We start from the raw sequence: 27,332 nt of genomic DNA on the forward strand, positions 1-27,332 counted from the left end.
CAAAGACAGAAGAATGGTGATGTTTTACTCTTTATAATAAAATAAAATAAACCAGCTGCAGCTCCAAATCACATTTGCTCATGAAACGTAATAAAAAGTGTAAAATAAGCCCATGCTGCGGGTTAATAAATGCAGATGGTGCTACAGAGAAAAGGTGTTTTATGTTAAGCATCACCTTCACTGCATCTGCTCATTTACCCAGAGGGAGACAGCTGAGGTTCTTTTCTGCTGTAAAGCACTTTTTCAGTTGTCTGTTTGAAACTTTGATCAGACATGTAAAACTACTTTCAGTGGTGCATGTTCCGAGACTCATTACAGTCCCTGGCAACTTGAGACTTTCTCTAAAAATAAAATCCCTTTTGGGCTTTCTTTGCCACATAAAGGCTGATATTACTTCAGTGAAACAGGAAAAGTCATAAATAAATAAAGTCCCTGGATGCATGCTGAGCTCTTCTTGATTCTCAACATTTAATATTCTTTTAAATGTCACTGTCATAGTTGTTTAATTTACGTCATCTCAACCAAATTAGTAACCTTCTGAATCTCATTTTAGTAGTGCCATTCATCATTGATAAGAGCCAACCAGATGTATCATTGTTATATTTAATAGTGAGATTAGAATCATAGATACAGTAAATTACGTCATGGTGGTGCAGTACTTCTGCTGGGGGCGGGGATCTGCTGATCTTGTCTGTCTGGGACTCTTACAGGAAGTGCAAGTCTATTTGTATACAAGAAGGATACATAAGAAAAACTGCAGATTAAAAAAGAGTAAAACACAATATTTTAGTTTAGTGTTCACCCACACTAAAAGATTTTTCAAGCCTTGTAAGATCTTAAAAATGTAACGGATCCCAAACTTGACAAATAGTGATGGCTATAACATCTTAATATGCACTGAGTGCACGTAGCATTTTATTGAGTGTGTAATTGGCTGTCTTTGGAGTTCACACCACTCAACAGGATTTCTGATTGTAAATATTGATAATAATATAGAAATATTTACTTTGGATTTCAAATCAATGCAGCCCTGATCATCTTTCTAGCAGATTGGGTTTAGTAAATTACATCGTCATACATCTGAAAACCTGAATACCTGATTTGTTGATTACTACGAAGAAATGGTTTCCTGAGATTTCAGATCATTCACTCTTCAAACTTTTAGCTTCTTTTTCCTTATCTCCAAGTCTCTTCTATAACATAATTACAAACAGGGTTAACTTTTTCATATAATTAGAAGAAGTAACAAATTTTGGCCAAAGTCTTAGGTAGATCTCAAAGATTGAGTTTTTTCTTTTTTTTTTGATTTCCCATTTAAATGACAAGCAATTCAATTGCTTTCAAATCTTGAATATGAAAAGCTGTAATCTTGAGGTTTAATATGTGCATAGGGTTGTGAAACCTCTTCCTGAAAAATTCAACTCATCTGAAACATCATCAGACAGAAAATACAGAACATAATGATTATTAGGGATGGTACCTTTCACATTTGAAACAATACAGTACCAATGCCTGGTACCTGGCAATAGGTATCCATACCCAATGGTACTAATTTTCAGCACTTTTTTGTTTTTATGTGGTAAAAATAATTTGTTTAATGATGAATGTTTTTTTTTAATTTAATATATTTATTATTCAATATATCACCCTATAATGCTGTGTTCATGCCCAGTAAGGAAAATCACCCACTCTTCCACTCCCCCACAGTCATAAGGATGCATTTAGGTACTCAAACATGGTACCTTTTAATTTTTCATAAATCGCTAAGTGGTACTTTTGACAGAATTTGGTCTGTACTTGGTACCCATTCCTAATGATTATTAAAAGTTTAAAAAGACCAAAGCCTTTATACATTTCAGTATATAGAATTCTTATTCTCTCTATATAGCTATTCCTTGTGATTGATATACTTAAATTACATTTTAGCTAAATTTGCAGCGACATTACATTATCACAAAAAGATCTGTTATCTTTTGCTGAGTTTCCCTTTCAGAGTTGTGCGAGGCTAGATTCTTAGTTTAATATGAAGCCTGAGGTGCAAAAATGTGCTTAATTATTTTCATTAAATGCTTCATAATTTCCAGCTTACGGGTCAGCTGAAACCTTATTACCTTTTCTTCTTTCCACTGCTCTCTAGCACATAAACTCCAGTCATTAATCCCCTCCCTGCTCTGTCCACAGAAGCATGCTCACACTGTTTTTTTATGCTGAGTGTGTACATTTTATGTATGCTGCACTTGTAGAGGGGGATTGTAGCATTAACCCTCCCCCAGCCCCCCTGGGAGTTATCCACCCACAATTATATAAGTCGAGGCTGTGTTAACATGCAGCAGTGCAAGATTAGTTAATGATTTTAGTATAAAAAAACACACGATAAATAATACCTGCAATGTTTGACTTCTAATATCAGAGCGAGCTATCTCTGAAGGGCGGTTATTAAGATGCACCTCGAAAACCTGCTTTTGATTTTTGTCTATTCATCGTGTAAAAGAAGCAGAATTAAGAAGCTTAGCGAAGAACTAACTGAAAGTTTGTGTTTGTACAAAACTATAAAGTCCACCCCTACATTAAAAAAATCATAGCTATAAAAAAACCTAAACATAGACACAATCTTCAAACATAACCAGCTTAGCACATTGGAAGAGAAAGACAAGAGCTACACGTTCAAGTTTTTAGCATGGATGCTGACACTTGTTCCAGTAGCTCTTAGAGATTTTTAAAGAAAAAGCTGTATGCTGTTTATAAGCAAGCTACCAAAGTGTGTAGGAGTGTGTCTGTGTGCGTTTTTGGTCCAGCTCAGACTCGTACTCATCTCAGATTTCTTTCTTATCTCTGTTACTCTCCTTCTGTCTTTCTTGTCCTTTTCCTCTTGTCTCTGTACATGTTCCCAGCAGATTCAAAAAGTCTGAACATTCAGGATTTTGTTCACCCACTCATGTCTTACTGTGCACTTTACAAGCAGTCACCTCACATCTAAAATAAAAGTACGTTTCTGAAACCAAAGTTCATGGAAGATGGTTTTCTTTGATTCTGTCTGTGCACTTCATAGTGAAGCCGAAGCAGAGTTTTGCTCAATACCTGCGCTAGGTGCTCTGTGAAGTTGTTTATATTCTTATTTCTTTCTCTTCTGAGTGTTAATGAATCTGGATCAATTAAACTATCCATCCACCATAAATTAGGGCCTGTATCAGTAAATAAAGCAGCCCATCACTATTTCTGCAGCTTGAATGTGCACCTCAAGATTTTTGGTGGAAGACTGTGTAACTAGGCAACCCATCCTATAATAACATGCAGATTTAATGCTGGTGGTTCTGACATTTGTAAAGGATTATGCTGGCATGTTTAAATATTTGACTACTTTCAAAAAAGCCATTGAAAACCTGCAGCTCCACATTGTCATAGCACTTGAGGATATTTACCTGTATGAGCTTGTGGATGTTTTTTGCATGATCTGTAAAGCAAAATCCATTTCTTTAACAGCGCTGTTTTTGTACTTGAAGTGGCATCTCAAACCTACACATTCATCACTCACACTAAAGCAACTGCAGTATTGGATAAGTTACCTCTGTACAGGCGTCCCCGAATGGTTCAATATTCGACCTGAGCGGAGTGTTAGTAAATATCTGCTGCAGCACATTGTTGTTGCTGCATCTCTGTGAGCTTACTGTCAGAGCAGTGACTTGCTGCTCTTAATAAAGAAAGATGACATACACAGCAGGATAAAATAGGTCAAATCCATATGGAGGGAATGTGTGTTGGGAAAGCTAAGAAAACAGTTACTGTGAGGAATTGAAATGTTAGACCAGCACAACACAACACGTCAGAGATTATAAACCATCTCCTCTTTGATATTTTCAACATCATTACCCCAATCATGTAATTGGATGGCAAGGAATGAGTGACAGCAGTCTTTTTTATTTCTCAGTAAAGACCTCTAAGAATTGATTGCCAGGCTGAGGTGATTATTGATCTGGATATTGAGATGAAGGCCTTCTAATCCCTGAGTCATAAATCATTCATTACATTGATACTAAATTCCATTTATTCTCTATATTTTGTCTGGTTTACACTGCATGGCCTTCATGTCAGCACTGCATAAAGACAAACTTCTACTGAAGAGTCAGTCTGGAATAAATGCTCTGCATCCATCAATGAGCATTAAACATAAAAGAGCACATTAAAGCACTGCTGGATGCTTCCAACCACATAAAAACCCTTTTAATTAAGATCCTGAATTAAAGATGACTGAGAGAGTCTGTTTAGTTTTTTCAAGAGCAAAGGCTATGCAAACAAATAACCTTGGATGATCACCTTGGGAAATGACCAGTCATGTGGCAGCTTTAGTTACACAGACATTTAGCAGAAACTTACTGCAGTCCTGGAGAGTGTAGGGAAAAACAAGCACTGTGGATACACTGAAGAAAAGAGACAGGATATAGTGGGACAGTAAAAGAATATGCCTGTAGTATACAGTACATCCCACAAGATCTGGGTGAATAAAACCCCACTGTTAACAACCCACCACAAGTCTGCAACAGACTGGAACCAAGCTGTTTGAGGGCTACAGAACCTGCAGGAAACGTGAGTGCTGAGCTGGTGGTGGGCATAGTGTGATTCTGTTGATACACAGATAAAAAAGGTAGAACAGGAAAATCTTAAATCTGTGAGTGAGTGGCACAGAAATCATTATGAGAGATCAGAAATGTAGAAATTAATCCTCTTTTAGCAACATTACTGGGTATACAGAAGTGTGTGACGTGTTACAAACTGAGAGGCTGCAGTGAACCCACTATCCATGCCTGGGATAGGTACCTTTAACAAACGATAACGATGCTCGGTATCTGCCAATTGGTATCGATACTCAATGGTACCAATTTTCGGTACCTTTGTGTGTTGATGTGGTAATAAATATTAATTTGTTTGATAATAAAATCTCAAAGTTTTTCAATAGAACATATCCATTCTTCAGTATATTCAGTATATGTTCATGTCCAGCATGGAAAACCGCATACTCTTCCACTCTGTCACAGTCACAAGGATGCGTTTAGGTACCTTAATATGGTACCTTTTGATTTTAAGTGAACCGGTACTTGGTACTACAGACAGAATTTGATCAGTCTTTAGGAAATTTCAGAAATCTTGACACTTGATGAAGAAGACTCGGGAGACTCAGATGGCTTAAGTTGAATTAATATAGCTCAGTCGAGGACAACATGACAGACAGTACACATGGGTGCCCAGGGTAATGCAGAGTCAATTCTAACAAACCAGTCCATGTGCTCAGTATTTATCATTCTTGAGATTGGGATTGCTATGTCTATCTATGAGCCAATGGGTTCAGCTTAGCTTGGGAACTCAATGTGAGACACAGTGTTCAAGGAGATGGGAACGTGTGAATCGGATCCAACCCAGACTCGGAAAAACACTGTCTCTGTCCACAGATAACTTCAAGGCAATACAGGTATTATTGTGACACATATAGTAAGTCAATATATATATAAGTCAATTAAGAGAATTGACTTAGAAAAGGCTTAAAGCAACAGGAAAATTCCCCCACAGTCAGTACCCATATAAGTACCCATCCCTTTCCATGCCTATCTCGTATAACAGTAAAAAACAGTGTATATTTAGAGTATTGTCCACAGTGTCCCCATGTGTCACTCAGTAAATGTGTGCTTGCTTGTTAACAGAACATCCAGTAGGAAAAGCCTGTAGTTGTTTACTTGCATGCCAGCTCACTTTCCCTCTCTTTGCCAAACACACATTTGGGTTTGTCTGAACGCAATCTGACAACACAACACTGTACACAACTTTGGTCAAATAAGGTTTGTTCAACGTTTACCACCAGAAAGCCAAAAAATGTTTAGCTGATAAAACTGAAGTACTCTAGTTATTTAAGACAGACTGAACACAAGATGTGACTTCACTGCTTGTGTTTGATGGATCAGTAATGACCTCCCCCAAAGTCACTGGTTGCTGGGAAAGGATTGTATGATTAGTTTTCTCAGGCTGCCTAAATTGCCAAATAGCTTTTCTTGGTGTAGTTTTCATGAGGGAAGGCTAAAATTATTCTAGATATTATGTGATTAAACTATAATGTAAATCTGGCAGTTAAAAGACTGAATTCAGGAATAAGCCTATACTGAATAGATATATGTGAATAGATTGCCCACTTGTGTTGTTACAGCTACATTATGAACATCTAATATGTCTGGGCTCATTCAGCTTCCCCTGGACCCGCTCACTTGTGGATGCCTGAAAACTTAGCAATAGTGTTGCCATTCTGAAAACAGTTCTCCCTTAATCAATGTAAATGTGGAGTTACATTTGCTGGTTGGTCATGGTGACTGCTAAATCAGACTTAGTGGGAGGAGGATTTCAATTTTAATCCACAAAGGTGTGACGCCGTTGATGAAGAAACAGGGTAATATTTGAGGGCCATGAGGGATCGAGGTGTGAGGCCATGAGGATAATCGTAATAATGGATAATCAGCAGTGAGCACAGCAGGACCTCCTCTTCTGAAAACCCCCAAAGCACACACCCACAGTATACCACCAGCTGTGCCACACAAATGTTGAAATTAATTTTGTCTACCAGACAAAATGCAAATAGTAATTAGCATGAATTAAATATCACAAATATCCATTTAAACCACTGTATAGCAATGAATTATACAATTACATTTTATCTCAGTTTCATGACCAGTCACTCCAGCGAAGCAGACCCAAGCCTTTAAGGGGCCCTAAGCTGATTTAATTTGGGGGCCTCCTTACACTGAAGCACTGACTACTGTTAATGAATGCTTTATCATTCACACATTATCGTTGACCAACACTAAATCTCTCAAATCCATTATAAACTACACTTTATTGCTTCAACATACTAAGCACTCATAATTCTTGTTTTTAACATGTGGTCATGTATCAATTTACACCTTAAGATTAAAAAATGCAGTCAATGCTAGTATCACTTATTTGCCCTTGGTTTGCAAACTGAAACTTTCAACACACACTCACTACACTAAGGAGCTTCATAAGAGACGGGATGCTCCCCCTGAAGTGTGTGATGAAGAGGTATCGCAGATCCTTCCTTCCTGCAGCTGTTAGACTCCACAGCAAAAAAAACTCTCTAATGCGCAATAAACCATGTTTTTATGTATATTCGCTATGCATTCTGTGCATTTCTATGCATATTCTGTGTCGTCATACATACAAGTATGTCCAATTAACAGTGCTCAACATAAATGAGTTCACCCCTTTAGGTTTATCAGAAAACTTTTAGTTTTCCTTCAAAATCAAAGTTTTCCATGGCATACTTTATCACAAAATACTCCCCCAAAAGTGGGCCTTTGTTTGCAAACACTATTTTTTTTTTAAACTGCAACTCCCATTTATGCTGGACGCTGAATATTACAACTGCAAATACCACTATATATATATATATATATATATATATATATATATATATATATATATATATATATATATATATATATATATATATATATATATATATATAATTGTAATTAATTTATTAGTCTATTTTCATTACAAAACTACAAGAAAAAAACACTTACATGCACACACAGACACCTAGGCTGACACTAGTTTGATGTTTGATGTTCTCTGCAGATGATGATATAGATTCTTGTTATACAAATGTTATTGAATATTAGATCCAGGAATCAGTGTTATATCTGTATAACAATGTTTAAACTAAAATGTTACTACCAAATCCCTGAACAATTCATGTGGAGCTCTTCATACATGTACATATTCATTCTAACAGAGCCATAATTCTTGGACCAAAGCAGACTAGTGTAGTCAGATTTGGCTTTAAAAAGCCAACAGATAGAGCACCATGTGGAGGGAAACACAGATCTGGCTCAGGGTAGCATACTACTAACACCTGAAGCGATGAGCAACAATCAGTGAATGAATGACTTAACATGCTGCTCATTGCACAGAGCACACCAACATTTCTTTATATAAGACAACAATAAGCAACAGTCAACACACAGCTAAACGTTATATCCTGTTTGTTGCTGATAATGAACAGCTGAGAACCACCACTGGCTCTGATTCATCAGTACTCTACAGAACTCAGCAGGGCCACTAACCATGCTACCTGGTTTCATGCTGGGGTTCAGCCCCTCCTGCGGTGTTTACTCTCTCTGATGATGACTGATATTTAAGTGGCCCTGAGCTATAAAGTGCATTTCCCAAGGTCAAAAGCTTGCCATGCAGTGTGCTTTTCTGGCATGCAACGCTAAATGTAAACCAGGCAGTATGGTGAAAACATATGGTAAACCTTGCTGCGAACTAACCTACAGATATTCAGGTTATACCAGCTGGTCATTGATTTCCATTAATCTCCCATTCATTTAATCCCGTTGAATATTTATGGTAAAGAAAGAGCGAACACCATACACCGCGACGCCTGCCAGGGAGGCTATCGCCCGTTCCGTGTCAATGCAAGTGTGCTATATGTTAGCATGAGGAAAGCGACCATGCATGCCATAGTGTTGATCATGTGTTGTGATTGAGCCGGCACTTCAAAGAATATGGAAAAGAGTGTCTACTGTAGATGGGTGATTTCTGTAGGCTAATTTCAATTGGAGCTTTGTCAAGAGAAAAGCGCGATCCAAATTAGCTTCCTTATTGAAATTCATGATTTTGAAGCAAAGGGTCTTTAAGTCGTATTTTTCAAACGTTTTCCCGCGAGTTAACAGTTCACATTCTGCATTTTGACCACAGGCATCCTCTCTGCAGATATTTTTTCCGCGTGCACCCCGGGCTTACCTTGCAGCCGAACATGAGAGAGAGGGTCCGGTTGCTGCAGATGACCTTACACTGGCACATGACCGGCGAGAGACACTTTAAATTCCTGATAGGCAGAGACATCAGTCCAAAGCCTCACTCACAGCTGGCGGACTGCACAGACCACAGCTCGTCGGTCCGCCGCCACACACACGGAGCCACGGTACAGCTGGTAGCGAGCCACTGAGAGCCGAGAGGAGGAGGAGGGGGTCAGTGATAGTCAGTGATGCCGGTTAACAGACAGACTGACCGGGTGACACGTAACGGCAGCGGCACTCGGGTCCAATTAACGTGCTGTTGTGTAGATTTGCGTCTTGCATGTTTGTCACGTTTAAAGCTTCCGTGTGTCGTTTTCCAAAGACATGTCCAAAGGTTGAAAACCAGCAGCACCATTCATGATTCTCTCTCTTTCTCTCTCTCCCTGCCTCTCTCTGTCTCTCTCTCTCTCTAATATGATTGACCGTAAAGTTTGTGCTTAGCGCGCAGCTGGAATCATTAGAAAGCAGCAAGGAAGCTGAATGGGGCGCAGCGGCATAATAATGGTGCTCAGTGGTACAATAAAGCATTATATCGGAAGTTAGAATATTCTAATAAAGTTAAGCACTCACACATCTACACACATTTATCCCATGGCAGTGTAACCTGAGAAATATCAAATGGCTAGACATCAAACAGCCCGCTCCCTCTCCACCACATGGTTATAATGTGATTACAGTGCCGCCTGTTGGACAAATAGAAACAATGCTGGAGATACTGTCCAAGGTGCTGAAATGCTCCAGATTGGTTGACAGCACTTGATCACTACACAGTTCTTTCAGTGACCTCTTTTCAGTCAAATTTCTAAATTGGAGAATATTCACATGTTTTAGGAAAATGGGATGCATTGTAGTTATTAAAGTTTTGATGAAAAAAATGAATAAAACAAAACTTTGCTGAATTTGACTGAATAAAATATCAAATTTAAGTAAAACGCATCGCTTTCCAAACAAACCAAGATCTTGGCCTGGCCACATAGATTTGGATTATTAAGTGCATATTGCAGGAGAAAGATGAATTATGTTTAGAAACCGATGTGCTTACTTCCCCCGATAAGTAATAATATATTTTATAACAGCCTGTATGTTATGATTGGGACTATATATCGTATAATCCACTTAAATCTGATTTAGAAGCTGTCTGATGCTCCTTTTAAAAATTATTATTAATCGTATTTAAAGAGAGTAGCAAAACTTTTACAGTTAATTACTTTAAAATGGAAAAACTCGCTAAACATCATAATGTGCCATCTTTAATGTATTTCATTTGATGAATGTAGGGTTTAGTTTCTGTTTTTGTTTTTCTCTCCTCTCCTGTGTGTGGTTGTGCTGACACGGTGTGTCCACAGGGTGGAGCGAGAGAACCAGGTAATCTAGATTTAAATATTGTGCATTCATCTCAGGACCGACTGCGGTGCAGGGCTCCTCGTTCTCAGGTGACGTCAGCTTTAGATCGAACACATGGACCATTCCAAATACTCCAGTGTGCTGCTGATAGTTTTTTTTCTTTAAACCCCATCACCCTCCCAGAGTGCAGGGGATATCCTGGGAAATCTGCAATGTGTGGAAGACATCAGCAGGATTATCACAGGCTATAGAGAGGGAGGTCATGAATTTTAACACAGTGTGAGAGGAAATAATTCTTTACAGCAACTCAAAGACCAGAGGCAGGGGTATATAAATCACCAGATCAATACAATCAATAGAATTACCCTCAAGAGACCAGTCTGTACAGTAATGTGATTTTCAGAACAATAATGTGAACATCAATAAAGCTGAAGAGCCCTCACTCATAATCACATCATTTTCATTTGGGAGATAGTGTGTTTAGTTCCATGTGTGGGCTCAGCTTTGTTCACAGCTTTCTTGTAATGCTCTCTGACGTTTTTTCCTTTTACCACTGATGTTACTCCATACTTTGACTCTTCTCTCTGATGACATAAGAAGACTGAGGAGACTTTTTCACTCCCACAAACGTTTCCATGGATATTGCTTCCTAAAAAAGAAAACCATGTCCTTGAGTGCAGCACTGAATCTATTTTGATAGGAGACTGTGGCATTGACACTTCACTGATAAAGGAGTATACAATGAGTCAGAGCCCCTCTCTTTTTAAAATTACAACAAAGTTTTCTCCAAAGACTTTCCCATGGTGCTTTTTAAAAATACGTCCACAAAATGGGAGAGAGAGAAAGCAAAGGAGCAATCTAACCCAATTTGAAAACAGGAACAATATCTCAGTCCGTCGTATATGATGGTTTAGTCTTGATCGTCTTATTTAATCCACAATATTAAACATGCCTTATACAAACAGGAATGGTCCTCTGTTTGAAGGTCTGTTTTTGAGGCTATTGAGAGTGATATGTCCAATTAATTCTATCGAAGATCACAGTACAAAATACAGAATACTCTGAAAGTACTGTGCGCTGTAAATACCATGTTCCTTAATCATTGTTTCGCTTTGACCAAGCAGACATACACACCAAGTGGCAACCCCAGCTCTCAACTGATAAAGAAACATCTTTGCAGTCTGCTGAAAAAAGGAAAGGCTTTGGTCTGAGCATTTATTTCTCTATTGGCACACACTGTAAAGACTGTTTTTTTTCACGACATCTTACTCTCAAAGTTATTCAACTTACAAGTTTTTCCCCATACAGTCGCATAGCTCATTTGATTGACAAGTGGCTGTCTGCAAGGAAGCTAAAGGCCAGCCCCCTTACCCTATGCTAACTCGAACAAAGTTAGGTTGTGTCAAGCTTTTTCTGTATGACATCCACCGACAATAGGCTTAAAACCTTTGTATCAGACACAAATGGATGACATCACAGAGACTAGCACTATGTATTATACAGTTGATGGTACATGCCCAGTCAATTGAGAGGAACTAAACAGCAACAATTGTTTACAGCCTCATACAAAAAATCTTATTTTAGTCCTTATGTCTGCTTCTTAAAGCAGTAAATGTGTGAAAGCTTTTTCCATTTTTGAGAGCTCTTACATTGGATCAGAAGAAAAAGATCTTGGTCAGGTCTGCATGCCATTCTTGGTTTGGATGCTTCAGACTGAGACACACACACACACACACACACACACACACACACACACACACACACACACACACACACTCACACACACACACACACACACACACACATACAGACACACACTCATATCAGCCTGTTTATATAGACCTACCTGTCAAACATGTACTACAGATGGTTTAATGGGTCCAAAAGGTGCTCAACTTTCTACACATATATTTCTTTTAGAATATTTTCAGACAAGCATATAAAGATGAAAATAACTTTAACACCATGTATTGTTGCCATAGAGACTGTATAATTTCCATGGTGATCATATACTGTAAGTGGCTTCCCCCTTCCACTACAGCATTATGTAAGTGTGGGAGTCACATGGAAACCTGCACCGTGGTGTTGAGTATAGAAACATCCTGATGCTGCACTGTGTGTGTGTGTGTGTGTGTGTGTGTGTGTGTGTGTGTGTGTGTGTGTGTGTGTGTGTGTGTGTGTGTGTGTGTGTGTGTGTGTGTGTGTGTGTGTGTGTGTGTGTGTGTGTGTGTGTTTTGCGCACGCACGAGAGAGAGAGGCCCAGAGAATCCAAAGTGTTTCCATGACAACATCTGCAGGGGGTGGAAGATCCCCAACAAATAGTTCACTTTCCATTCACTGCAATTGTAAGACCACTGCTTCTGACAGAGGTGTACGTGTAAATAAGACAGGTTCCTTGTGCTGCTCCTGCATGCTCCCCCAACAAGTAAACAGTGTTTTCTCAAACACACACACACAACACAGAAGCTGCCAGTGCTGCTTTTATTCACCACTGGCTGTTAAAGAAGTGCATGAAGCCAGCTAATGCCTGAATCCGTGCTCAGCTCAACACACTGTGGCTTGTGCCAGAAGTGTTGTAACATTTCCTCATCTCTTCTGTTGGCCTTGGTAGCCATCTTTGAATCTTTTTAGTCTCAGTGGTTATGAAAGAGGACAAAATTATGAGCCTTGTGACAGAGAAAAATTTAGATCAAAGCTTATTTGAAGGCCAACCATGGAAAAAGTCCTACTTGACTGATTTTATAAATTCCAGAGTCAGAAATAGTATTCTGTGCCTTTTTAATATCACTTTACTCTTAACATTATAACATCACACAGAGATGAGTCTGTTTCTCACATGATAGATTTGGCAATCATTCCCTGGATACAAAAAATGTGCAAAGTATATTTCTTTGAATTACAATATGGCTTGATTAGAAGCTGGGGAACTGTTTTCTAATGGTAAGATGATTATATGCATCAACAAACTGGGACTTACGAGCAAGCATCCCACATAAAATGTTGTAGCATTTTTGATGACTATGTATTAAGCCCCTCTTTTTTTTACCTTATACTGAAATATATTTGCAGCTCAGGATAATCTTTTTTTCCTCACACTAGTGTTTTACAAAACCCTTATCAGCCTCTGTCTGTCACTCTTCATAGCTTTTTTTGGCCGCTGTCTCTTTAAGGCTCTCTCCACCACAAACCCCCTTTTCTCCAATTGGCCAGCCCTCTGGAGGTATTTTGTGGGCAGAGCTCACAGCATAATATCCCCAGTCAAAGGAACTTAAATAAAATTGATACATAAATGATTTAGGTTATAAACAAATTTGTTTTTTCTTTTTTCTGAAAACTTTCAAATATGACTCAGGTGACAATGCTATGCTTACAATTTTTAAAGGGACTGTTTAGAGCAGTTTACAGACGGATTCAGTTATTTCCACAACTAATGAATACTTAGGGTTTTAAATTGTGCAGTCTTTAAGTTTTGACAACCAGGGTTGTTACTTTATATCCATATCCAAAATGTGGGTAAGCATGATCCCCCTCTTTGAGAAAAACAATAAACTTAAAACAGTTCCCTCTTAATAATGAATAGAGAGAATAATGTTATTCTTCATATACTTAATTCTTTCATTTCAAAGGAATTTAATTATAAAGTCCATATTTTTCTGTATCTTTTAATGTTTTATTTTGACCTCTAAAACCTATAACAACTTTCTCAGGTCACGCTGATGCTTCCAAGGGAATTAAGAACAAACAAGACCCCAAATTATTCAGTCTTTACAATTGTTCTTAAAACCTGTATTGGAGCCAACTATGGCATGCATACCTAATAGCATATTCATATTTTTTTCTAAGAAGCCTGAAGGTGTGAGCAGGGTATCACCTGTGTAAATTAAGAAAAGGTGTTTTTTTTTTCTTTGGACTGTCTAATGTCTAAAGCTGATCTGAGGATTTCTTAATTTCACTCACTTCCACATTATCCTAAAATGCAGCCAAAACCTATAAAAAAAAGAGAGTACCTCAAGGATGAAACTAGAATTTCATAAAATCTCTGGGAGAAATAGCTGCAGATCAATCAGATGTTGGTGAAGTTTTTTTTTTCAGACTGGACTGAATGTTATACAAAAACGAGGCATTTTAAATATCCAGCTTTTACTCTGTTTACACCTGCACGTTCAAGTGTCCTCCAAATGAACTTTATTTCAAGCTCACAAGCCAAAAACTGGCCTGCCAGGTCCAAACTTATCTGAGCAGTGGGTGGGATGGATCTACCCTGAAATATGGAACACAGATGGCTAACTTGTCAACAAAAAGCAGCGACTTTCAATCGTTCTGTAAACTCCAGCATCAGCATCTTCAACTGTGGAATAGTGTAACTAAAGAGCAAACACAACTGGGAATCTCCTGAGGCTCCGAGGCTGCCTCAGCTCTACTGACTTGGAAAACACCTGAGGTGAGAATTATAGTATTCACACCTACACAGAACCTGGTGTCCCTTGGCTTGAATATCTGATTTCACCTGTTTGTAATAGAAAACACTGTGCTGTCAAACAAGACTTTGTCAGCTAAAAAATTAGGACAGGTGCTGAACAAGTTGTTGTGGGGTTTCAGAAATTCATCTCAAAATAAATAACTCTTTAAATTGTCAGGGATGGATACATTAACTAAGACTTGTAAAAGCCCTGCTTTCTTCAGCTCAAGTTGTCCTGGGTTCAATCTTCTAAGTAGAATAAACACAACTATTCCCCAGCCATAATCAGGACGCCCTGGATCCTGTGATAGTTTTCAGCTCACCCCAGCTGCAGGTGCAACAGAAACACTTAAAGGCTGCTCTACAGGCAAACCACAATGTTTCACATCTGATATTTTTGCTTCTCTCTCCTGCAAAACCATTCGGCTGTGTAAATTAAACATGCCACAATGGAGTCATCATCAACAGGGATGACTTGGAGCAATGCATTATGCATGAAGTATGAAGTGCATGGTACACCTTCAACACACTTCAAAAAGCCCTCCCAAAAAATCAATTAGCCCTGGAATGCAGTCACTTTTTTCCTTCACATGGCTGCAGACCTGCTTGGAGACAGTTATTAAATGGTTAAATGGAGCTCTCTGGGATAATTATCTCCACCGCCCTCCAATTGGGAGTCAGCATCTACACTGTAATCATGAAAGACGAACAGATGATCATCTTCCTGTGACATGCAAAGAAAGTCTCACAGCAACGACCGGTGGAGTTTGATTCAGCAATCACCTCACTTCCTCTATCACAATCTGCTTCTGCTGTGCCTCCACCCACACAATAGACAACAGCAGTGTTGTCCTCTGCCAGCTGTCCTTCATCTGAGACTCATACATAGGAAAATGGGGGAAGTAGGATTGCTTTGGACTGTATCTCCAACCTGTACAAAAATCTGTCCGTTGTAAAGCAGAACCACCCACACCCTCTCTGCAACATGCTTACACAACAGTTGGTCCTGTTGTGTATGCCATATTTCATTAGCCTGATATTTGTTTTATGTGTACATAAGCGTGTTTATTTTATGCCACAATAGTTTTACATCAGTTCAAACAACAGAAATGGAAAAACCAACAAAACACCAAGTTGGACAGAATGATCAGAGGTCATGATGATATTGGTATAAAATTATACAAAGATTAGAAAAACAATAATACAGAAAAATATGTCATTAACTTTCTTTAAGGCTAATCCTTTATATAAAAAAAACTCTTAATGGTTACTCACTTTCCAGTTTTTAAATTAGAACAGCTTAATTTTAGATCTGCTATTTTTAGTAGACACCAGCTTATTTGTTAAGCCTGGTTGTTCAAATCCATGTGCTGCACAGCATTGCCAAATGTAATAAATTGTACCACCTCACACCTCAGCCAAATCAGTGAAGATACCCACTACAGGAGCTTTCTTTTGTGTGCTAACATGCTATCACCAGCCAATTGTATTTTTTGGACACCTGTCTTTTTTTGTGCTACTATGGTTTTGAAAAGCCCTGCTGTGTCAAGACTTCAATCTTAAATACACTAAAGTTTTCTTATAAATAACAGTTAATAGCAGTCAGACTTCAGTGTTACTGTTAGTTTTCCTTAGAGATAGCTTAAATTAGACATAAAATTTGCAGTGGAATATGTTTAGTTTTTAATTGAGGGCATCACAATGCTCATCAATAGCTTCAAAGCTTTAATTTACTTATTGCATTACAGAAATTGCAGGTAAAGATGCCTTCTTGTTGCACTGGATATCTTACGTTACTATGAAAATAAAAATTGCATGATAGGAAAATAAGGAAAAAAATTTTGATGAGGGGACTGTCTGCTGGAAAGAAGCAATTTTTTTTTCATTTTTGGATGGGTATTGATAAGATTTTATCAATACCAATGCCATTATTGATTCTGCTTATCAATCCTATTCTTTATGGATTTCTTAATCAATTCCTCCTGTGAAATTTCTGTGTACTAAAGGTCGGCTTTACAGTTTTTTCTGTGTAAACATTTTGTAGGTAAATAAAAATGATATAGCATTGTAGGTATGTAACACCATGCGTCGACAATTTTTTTTATATGTTGGTGGTAGAGATGGACAATGATTTTTGATTATTTGAAAAGTCATTAACATCAAAAATATTCAATAGTTCCTGTGAAGACCACTTGTCCTGTCTGGGGCAAATCGCAGTTTTAAGCAGGATGCCGGAGCTGTTACATGTCAATTTCACAAAAAGCAGGGTTAAGTGGTACAGAAAGTTATGCACGGAAACCATCTAAAATACCCAATGATGTTCAAATAAAACAAACCGTGTCCAAACCAGATCCTATTTAACTTGACCACGGCAATAAACTGACATAATGAATGAAGCCAGACCAGAAGGGAACAGGCTGGAGGATTTACAGCCAAAACAAGAACGAGGAGACGTTCAAATATCGATTAGGAAGTATGGGAACTCCCTCGAAAAAATGAACGAAATTGTGGTACAGTGCAAACTCTGCAAGGTTAGTCTAGCATATCACTAGTCATCAACAACTGCACAGCTGTGTGAGAGCAAGGCATGCAGCCGGAAGTGCAGTACTGTCTGCAGATCAACAGTCAGTTGCAGGCTTTGTCACCCACTGTTGGGTGTAGATATGTGTGTGGGCGGCGACAGCTTGGGGGGGCAATCTTCGAATCATCTTTGAATAGTTACGAGCCAATATCGAATAGCCCTTTTGCATGAAATGCCCATCCCTAGTTGGAGGTATGGTTGGTATTGCCTCTTTAGCATGATACAACAACGTTGCAACAATTGCACTTTGTGTTATTACCGTCCTTTTTGGTAAAGTGAAGCCAAATTTTCAATCGCTTCGATCTCTCCACTATTGTCTTAGAAATTGTGCTGCTGACTGACAGGCTTGATTTATGTGATGTTGACATAAGTTCTGGCCACTCTGGTGCAATGTAAAGAATCAACAAGGGAATCTTTAAACATATGAAGGCTAATCATGTCAATGGATCAAACCATTTACAATTGATTTTGAACAGGGAACATTATCAATAGGTTATCAATATCCATCCTTCTTTTAATTTTAATGAATTTAAATTGAAGCAAGAGTTCAAAATTTCCTTGTACCTTAAACAGAGAGGAAGTATTTATTTTTGGATCTGCCTCAGAATGCAACAAAGAAGCTCAGACCACCACTGAGAGGCTTGGCTTAGCGTGGAGTAAGCACAGTGGGGCATCAGTCTGGTCAGTCATGGTGCCATTTTTAGCCAAAGTGATAAAAACTGAGTCACCAGGTGCCAACAGGTAAGAGCCCACTGGCAGCATTTTTCTGTTGACCCAACTTATTAAATGACTGTAACACAACATTACTTCAAGACCCATTTCTGTTGTATCTTCTTTTCTGCTATGACAGCCTAGACATGAACCTGCAAACTAAGGCACTTTCTTCGTTGAAAATGTTGACTGCTCATGCAGATATTTGCAGACAAGAAAACCACTGTTACAGAAATGCAACAGACACTTACATTGTAACAGAGAGCAAGAGCACTGAGACAGATGTAACAATTCCTTCACGAAACCTAAGTAAGCAGCCTGGCTGCCTAAGTGACCTGATAGCACAGAGTAATGAACAGATTACCATAATTACATGTTGTTCACTCAGTAACAGGCCTTTCTTTGTCAAAGCTTTAACAACTTTGAATCAAGTTGTATAAAAATCTACACACTGCAGTTGAATGAATACTGGTGAAAATTGTCATGTCTGAATTACAGTAAGACCTCATTAGTTCAAGTTTTACTCAGCTGTGAAAAAAAGATACCTCTCTGTGTTATTCATCTGAAAATCTCCATCACACTGGGCAATCATTATCCATACAATGAACCTCACTTTCCTAGAAGACCAGCCTTAAAACTGTATGATAAGAATGATACAAATCATCATAAATCAGCCTCTGCCAGAGGAACCGACAAAGTTTTATCACACAGCAGTGATAAAATGGTATAGTAATGCACAGTGTTTTGTCAAAAGCAGTAATCATTTTGGTGCTACCATGTGCAACTTGGTAGTACAGTACATTATAACATTTCATAGTTTGGTTGTGACAAGTTAAACTTCCAAGGATGGGTATCTGCATAGAACATGAAAATATTCAGTAAAACGGGAAATACATTGGCTAAAGTTCAACAGTTATACGTTACAGCTGTTATTTCACAACAATCAAGTTATGATTTGGTTAAATCCAGATAATATTTAAGTTTTACATGCCTTTGAGGCACGGTTTAAGCCTGTATTTAGATCTTAAACCTGCTGTAAGGACTGTGTCCCCAGCTAATAGGACTAAATCTGACTGTGGATATTTTTTGGATTTCTTCCCACTTTCCCCTTTCTATTTCCTGTCACTGTCCACTGCTCTCATAACACAGGCACAAAATGTCCAAAAATAAAACTTTTTTAAAAAGGTTTTATATGTTTTATCTCAACTCCTACTCCTTTGTTCCTTTTGTGGAGCTTCCAGTTGGTGTGAACAATGACCAGGGCATAGAGAAGGTTTTGGCCTTGATTTCTTTGACCAGTTATCTCATACTGTTGCTACAGTAGCTACTGCTGCCAGACTTGTATGCTCTTTGAATGATAGCAAGTGGGTTTTAAGACTGAGTTGTCCAGCAAGAATAAAAGTATCCAGTTGTCTTTGCTTGATCATAAAGACACAAACGTGTGTGCTTGCACGTGTGTTTATACATTTTCGGATTTAACTCGGTATTTAAGCCTAAGAGTAAATTTCTTTAACAACACCAACAACTGATTTTATATGTAGGATTTGCAGCCCCCTAAATTATTGGAATATACTACAAGTTTTGATAAGTGATGAAAGTTTATGAGCTCCATAGATTTACACTCCACATGCATCTTTCCTGCTGATGCTATAAAATGAAGATCCAATGGATCAGAAATGTTTATATTAATTTGGTTCATGGATTGATGGACACAGTTATGTTCATTTTTTTGGATCAACCCTAGGATGAAAATATATATTTTTATAGAACTTTTCGTCTTCATGCTTAGTCATGCTTAAAACAGAAACAGAAAGCTTTACTCAGCAAAGATAAAGTCATGTTTTAAGGATCTGAGATCTTTTGCACCACTTCCTGATTTAGTTATATTTTGCTGACAGTCTGGTCAAATCAAATCTAAAGGATGCTCAGTTAACCTTGAGGAAAGGTCACTCAGCCATTAAAGAGCATCCTGGCTTTTGACCCTATTTGTGTCTTTTTTTGTTTGTCTGCATGTTTGATAAGCTCTGACCAGTGTAAATGTTCACAACAACCCCTTTCCATCTCCCGGTCCTCCGAGCATTGCAGCATATTCTCTTTTTAAGCTTTACATCTTATATTGAACCTTTCTGGTTTTACCATAGTTCTGTCTTAAAAGTTGTGTGACTGAAGATATTATGCCTTAATCACAGAGCGTTGTATCAATATACTGGAACTACAGCTGTAACAGAGTTTTTATTCTAACATCCAGATGTTCATCATCTGGTCTTTGAATCCAGGTGGATGTTCACAGTCACTGAAGCCAGAAGTGCTGTGCAGCTTCATAAAAGTAACCTGTGCAGTTGAAGACCTAAAGTACCACCAGGGAGATGTTTTTGTAATAGTCTCTGTTTTGTCTGTATAGTGCACAAGCGGGTCCTGGGATATTTAGTCACCATATGTCGCACTATTCTACAGGTGGTGGTGCTGCTCTAAAGACTGCTGCAATGCTCTAGGAGGAAAAAGATTGCTAGCAAGTAAACATTGATTTGAACAACGTTTGAAATACCCAGAACATCTTTGGTTTGGTTACCAGGGAAGGAAATGCTCTCCACATATTTCTTTTCTTTCTTTTTTTTCTAAATTAAAATGCCTTTTCTGTTTGTTAATAAATGACAACATAATTTCTGTTTGTGTACAAAAAGCTCTACAGGGCAACTTTAACTTGTAATTTTCCATATACTGAATGATTTAGTTAAAAATGGGTCAATTCTGTTTTGCTCACTCCTTTTGCACTTACACAGCACACATCTTAATTGCTCATGTCACCACCAGCACCTGAATCATCCAACATTTAGTCTGCGTCGATAAAATGAAGATAAACACAGTGTGCTTCGTTTGACATGGAATCAAACATAGAGTTGGAAATGTAACTGAATTGTGTTTTTCATTCATTGGCGCCAGCGTGAGCTGTGACCTCCCAAAAACTGACAAGTCGTATTTTGTGTTCACATGTGCAATGACAGCTCAAAATAACAAGCAATGCAAAGCTCTTTCAGACAACACACACACACACACATGCTCATGTATATTTTCTGGCTGTGAAAGTGAATTAAGTGGCATCTCGGTGCCATAATACTCAACCAGCCCAGTGCAAGCCCTTCATGTCTACTCAGCTAATTAATGCTGGAGGAGCTCTGGACTCTCTCAGTGTTTTCATTTTCACGAACACACACCATTGCATATGTCATCAACATAACAGGACGTCTGCTGCGCTGGACTATGGCTAAAACCCCATTCTGTCACCTCTATCCTTGTTTGCTCTGTGCGCAAAGTCCTGTCCCTAACATGTATGGCCCCTCTCTCTCTCAGTGACGTCTGTTTATTTTTGTCAATTTAAAACACTGTGCTTGTTGTTCTCCCATGTATAGAGAAAGAATAATGAATAATTTTCATACAAAAACACAAAACCTGTCTAACCATATGAAGCCATTGCACACATGAATCTATACTGCTTTAATCAACAAGTCTGCAAGAGTTTCACTCCTGTCTAAACATGCTCGCCTGCACACGCACACCCACATGTGCCAGGCCACATTCATACGCTATACCCTGAAGTGCTTGAATAAATCTACACAGAGCATACGCACAAGGAGAGCTAAAAAAAAATATCCTCATACACATATTTGGGATGGCAGTGGGAGAGATTGCGCGAATGTTTTGATGCACACGGATGTAAATGCAGACCTCTTCCTAAGACTGCCAGAGCGACTAGCAGACTTTGAGCTAACATGCAAAAAAAGAGGCAGCAACAGAGAGATGGAAGGAGAAGAAACGACATGAAACGGAGAGGTGGATTTACCTACCACACACGGGCAGAGGGAAGGGAGCTTAGTGCGGCCCTTCATGAGCAAGAGACAGGAAAAACAGCCTCCCAGACACCCGCAGTAGAGGAGAGGAGGGATGGGGAGGGAGGGAGACAGAGAGAGAGAGAGATGGGAGGCAGGGGAAGGGTGAGGGGATATAAAGAAGAAGGAGGAGGGGGAGAGGGAAAGGGGAAGGGGGCGCCGTAGCAGACGAGGAGAGGGAGTTTTTCCTGGAAGCCGGAGTTGGTGGTGTTGAATATATGTTGATGTTAAAGGCAAGGGTCTGGATAAGAGAGGACTGGCAGCCTGCTCCAGCCGTGACTCATAAAATATGTTTGTCACTGCTAGTGAGTGAGGGAGGGGAGAGAAGGAGACGGAGAGACACAGAGTAAACCTCTTATATTATTTTTCATCTTTTTCTGTCAGAGACACTACAGCTCGCCTCCATCCTCACTGCTCCTCAGCTGCCGTCTCCTCTTTTGACATCAACGTCATGTACGTATACCTTACACCCGTCAAGCCAATGCTAAATATTTTCATGGTGATTTTAGAATAAGGAACATTTTGACACAGAAATCCCTGTTATGCAATCATTACATAATTACATATTTATCCCTTTGCAGCTAGTGTTTTAACCGTAGCCCGATTGTTAATTTCTGAGGTGCAAATTCACACCTCAGAGTCTATTTATATAAAATATAGAGCTGACTTATGTAGGACGCTCTGTTATGACCCTGTGGATGTGGAGAAACATCCTCCTCCATCAAAAACTGAAGCACTTTAACTGTAAAGTATTTACTTGTTCAGTTTTCAAATAAAGAACATTTTCACACTTTTCATTATACTGCCAAAGGAGTAATTTAAGTAAATTTACTCAACTGAATCAGTAAATTTAACAGCAATAACAGTGGAAGTGATATCTCTGATGTATACCAATAAAAATTGCCTGTCAATGTTAAACTTTCCAGAATTTCAAGTCTCTTCTGCCATTTGTTGTCTTCTTGAAATGTTCCCTTCCCTTGAAATGTTTGCAAGGGAGGAACATGTTTTATCCCAATTGGTTTTTTAGCCCTTGGTCCCCATCTTATTTTTAAATACTGAGTATCTGCTGATGCCAAGTTAAAATCTGATACCTAGTTTTTTTGTCAAAAAAATGCTAACAGATGTCTTGAGATTATCTTGTGCAAAAAATCATTATTGTATTTTTTTTTTACATTCTCTGTGTATGAGACCTACGAAAATGATGTAAATACAGGGCTAATGGTTTAGTAGACACTGCATGAGTCATCTATGGAGGCACCTGGCTAAGTAAACATTTGACATTAATATAATTTTCCCCTTTTTTCATTGATCTCTGACACTTCGTTAAGACACAGCATCTATATTAGGGATAGGCTGATAACCAGCTGGGCTGATAATCGGCATCTAGAGGCATACTAGCTTAAACCTTTTTTGTAAATTTTGACTGTCGATGAGAAATCAGTTTAAAACTGTGTATTTTGGCTCTAATGCAGCCCCGCTTTTCTGTCGGCAGTCACTACACTGTTACTAGCATTGTCCCACCCTGAGTCACCTGCCTTCTTATTTATTTTATTTTTTATTTTTTGAAAACTTTATAAACTGTAGAAAACTATTGGGCGTCTTAAAAAAAAAAAAAAAAAAAAGAAGTTTATCAAACTTTACAAGACATGCTGCTGAGCCTGGGAGCTGTTTAATAAACATATTATTAAAGGCAGTTAAACAAAGTTAGGTACTGGAGTTTGTATTATTCAAAAATTTTGATGCCAGTATTTTCACTTTTACTGTTAGATCATCAACTCCAAATATCGGTTATTGCCCTGCTTCACTACTCACAAACAGTATCGGTACTAATAAAAATACATCGGTCTATCTCAAATTTAAAAAAAAAATATTTTAGTATAGGTAACCTTTAACAATCATTGGACCAGACTTTTGGATAGCTTTCAGTATTTATGAAGCAGCCACTGTACTCATTCCTTTTGGAGTTCACTTTTTGTGTCATACAGCTCTTCCTCTCCTTTTTTTAATACATGTGAAATGCTCTTTTCCGGACTGTAGCATAGCCTATGATAACCTAAGCCCATGCTTACAACCAGGGGTGGGTATTGATAACTGGTTTCTGTTAAGAACTGATCAGAAAAAAAATTTAATCCATCATCAGCCTTTGTGCTTAACGATTCCCTTGTCAGTTCTTCACATTTTGTCAAAATGACCAGACCTACATCAACTATTCTGCCTCAGCTATCTTAGCTTAACAGATAGAAAATACTTTTCCAGGGAAACTCTGATTCATGATTTTTTGCTTGAAGTTTTACTTTAGAAGCACTGTAAAACTGTACACATAAATACATTAATCTCTCACAAGAGATTCTTATTTAATACATTCAACATGTCATAAATCTCCTAATATACAAAAAATGATATAGAAAACCTAGTGCTAGCTTGATGCTAACATATCAAGGAAATTGCATTGATATGCTAGCAGTTAACATACATCACTACACCTTTGGTTTTACAGCAGAATTTCAACTTTCATCACTGAGCACACAAACAAATGTATATTACTCTCTCACAAGAGATTCTTATTCAGTACATTCAACGTGTTATACATCTCCTACACCACACAGCAGCAGTGGCTGGAAGGGCTGTCATCCTGTCTTTGAGAGGACACTTCTGTATGTTTATACCTATTAAGCTACAAATAAAAATATTAACAAACAATACAGCAACAATGAAAATGAAACGTTTTGGATGTTTTGAAAACGTGCATTCAGTGGTAGCATACTGTAAGCCCAGCAATCTTTGTTAACTGAAAGTTGCTATTGACACAATGTACTAACCTTATTTGGACTTAGATTACCAATTTTTATTAGGAAGACATTAAAATGTTATAAATCAAGTGTAAAGCAAACAGTTCTTTAAGCCGTTGGCAAAAAATGACTGTTTTTCATCAGTAAACCCTTGTCTATAGTGAGGGCACTGATTCCAGACTCAACATTTATAAGATGTTTTATTGCACTACTTTTGTAAAAGGAGCTGAATTTTAGCACTGCTTTGCGTCTGTGTGGCCTGTGGCAAAAGGAAATAGTTCTTGAGTGGACTGTAAAAATCCAATTTGGCCATGAAAAATTGATGTCAAATGTAAAAAGTATCAAATGATTTTAATAACAGCAGATTACCGTCAGGTGCTTTCAAGTAGAATAAACAGAAATTTTATCTCTTTATGTAAGCATGTAATATGCTATATTGTTTTAACGTGTATAACTTTCAACCCCTTTTTACAAAATGCTTAAACGCTGTGTCAAATGTTAACAAAGACAGCTTTTTGTGGGTTAAAAGTAGGGCTGCACCAAGCGGCAACCTCCGGTCTGAGAATATGAGACAATGGGGAAGTGCTAAAATCTGCTGTTTCTGGAATGTTCGCTTGAGGCTGGCTCTGGAAGTCACATACACACCAAGCCAAAAAAAGAGATTTACCTCTTTACAGCCTGGTTCAAAAAACGTCTCCTGTCTGAGTCGCTAATTTTACTACCGGCTCCCACTGTATGGTGGGTGATTTTTTTCTAACACGGCCGTTCGGAGGATATTAAGGTCGCGAGCTCCCCCAATAAGAGGCACAGCTGAGGGTCAGCACCCTATGGCTGTAGGCGAAGCCCTTGCCACTACCAATTTAGCTGCTATAGCCAATGTGCTTCATTTTCCGTTTCAGAAACAGACCGGTAAAGTCGGCGAGACTACGTCCATGTTTTATACAGTCTATGGGCTGCACCCATCCAACTTTTCTGGTTCTGATACTGATACCAATACCAATACCTGGGCTTTGGCATCAACCGATACTGATCCGATACCACTGTTAAATAATAACCTGCATGCTGTACTGTGAGATAAGACTGGTAATATTTGGGGTAAAAAGCAAAAGAAATAGTTTCTGGAATTACTAAAGTTGATATTTATTTAAACTATGAAATATTTAAATGTTAACCATCAAAAAAATTCTTCAGAATGTACACAAGTTCTTTTCAAATGTAAACTTTTATACCCTGTTGATTGGTAATGCAGCAAAAAAAAAAGCAAATGTATCAAAGGCAACATTTCAAATCAAGGAGCAAAGAGCACTGGTAAAAAAACAAAAACAAAAAGGCATAGAGCTGTTTGCCTGGATCGAGACCACGGATCTCTTCCCACCGATACCGATCAAGCCTTGAGGGGCACCGATACATCGATACACCAACTGGTACCACTGATCGGTAACAGCTAATTAATGAAAGCATATTAAGTGTTTAAAATGAAAATTGACACCAGTTTATCAGGAGTATCTGCTCATTTAAACTTTTATGCCAGCAGCTCATTTGAAATAGTTAGGATAAGGTTAATTACCAATGTGCTGAATCAATTCAGGGTTTACATTTGTCGTGTTAGACATCATGACGCACCAAATGTTCCCAAAAGGTGACACGTTGCAGGCAGGCCACTTTAGCACTCAAATTGATCTTTGACATCGCAAACTGACATTTGGCATAATGCCTGCTGTATTTTTCTGTTTCTTCCCTGAAAACACATTATCTGGATAGCAACATGTGTTGCTCCAAAACCTAAGTAAATCTTTCAGGATTAATGGTGTAAACTTAGATGAGTTACTGATGCCAGAGAACATTTAAGAAGCTAAACTATTTCGTCATTCGGACCAAGAGTCTGTTTCAACATTGAGATGTTATCTTTACATTATTGTGATTAATTAAATACCTTAGATGATTTGCAAACCAGGTTTTATGAACATTTTACTCCACTTTTTGAGAAATAGAAAAAAAAAGCCTGTAAGCAATGCTAACTTTGGTGAGGTTTGTAATGTTTAGGCTGAATTTAAGTAAAAGTTAAAGTATATTTCTCTTTAAGTTCACCATCAACTCTTACTGATGAGTTGGGTTTACTTCTAGACACATGCTCCATCTCAACAATAATGTCATTTGTTCACAGTGCCATATAATCTATGCTGTAAGTGCTCTGACACTAAACATAATTTTGCTCCTGCTCTGATCCATACAGTCGCTTAATTGGCTTAATAATGGGTGTATTTGTCCCTGTTCTTCCCCGAGTCTCTTTGTCTATGTACTTCATGGCTGTATCAAAGAGGAGCAGAGCGAGGGGAGTAAACAGAATAAATGCACCGTGACCCCACAAGGCTGTTTTTGTTGTCAGGTGATGGATGGGTTATGACACCTGCGGAGGTTAGACCCAAAGCCCTCCTGAACCTCAGCGACAGAGTGAGCTGCAGCTCCTGCATCAGCCTCACTGTCTGTGGCTAAAGACAACTGGAGCACGTCGTGACATTTCTATCTGGAACGCAGCCTGAGCTGTCCAAAAACAGTGTCAAACGTCGTGGAACCCGCGTATTCAGCCGCATAAGGGGCCAAATCCAACATTAATTTTCTATTCTCTGCATTCATGAGCATTCTCTGCTGCCGCCTACACAGAGGTCATCCTCCTACCTGCAAACTGTGGGCTCCACATTATCAGCA

The 27,332-nt window shown here is 38.5% G+C and overlaps 2 protein-coding genes across 12 annotated transcripts in view; one reads left to right on the forward strand and one right to left on the reverse strand.

Moving 5' to 3' along the window:
* The window catches only part of dlg4a (discs, large homolog 4a (Drosophila)), an 82,386-nt gene that overhangs the window by 48,005 nt on the left and 7,049 nt on the right, over nt 1–27,332 (reverse strand). For 4 of the 9 annotated variants that reach the window (XM_074671561.1, XM_074671557.1, XM_074671556.1 and 1 more), the window contains exon 1: nt 8,803–8,939. The exons of 1 other annotated variant lie outside the window; for it this stretch is intronic. In XM_074671561.1, coding sequence (XP_074527662.1) covers nt 8,803–8,904 — 102 coding nt within the window. In that variant the 5' untranslated portion in view covers nt 8,905–8,939. Of the gene's footprint in view, nt 1–8,802; nt 8,942–21,795; nt 22,043–27,332 lie in introns of those variants that run through there. 4 more of the 9 variants (XM_074671558.1, XM_074671555.1, XM_074671559.1 and 1 more) reach the window with 4 other exon arrangements.
* The window catches only part of zbtb20 (zinc finger and BTB domain containing 20), a 123,913-nt gene that overhangs the window by 39,647 nt on the left and 56,934 nt on the right, over nt 1–27,332 (forward strand). Inside the window, exon 2 of one of the 3 annotated variants that reach the window (XM_074671570.1) lies at nt 22,222–22,290. The exons of the other annotated variants lie outside the window; for them this stretch is intronic. The gene's annotated coding sequence lies outside the window, so the exon portion shown is untranslated. The remainder of the gene's footprint in view (nt 1–22,221; nt 22,291–27,332) is intronic. 3 annotated transcript variants of the gene reach the window in all.

The sequence above is a fragment of the Halichoeres trimaculatus genome, unplaced genomic scaffold (genome assembly GCF_033239565.1).
Source record: "Halichoeres trimaculatus isolate MK-OKI-2021-1 unplaced genomic scaffold, fHalTri1.1 fHalTri1_scaffold_6, whole genome shotgun sequence".
NCBI lineage: Eukaryota > Metazoa > Chordata > Actinopteri > Labriformes > Labridae > Halichoeres > Halichoeres trimaculatus.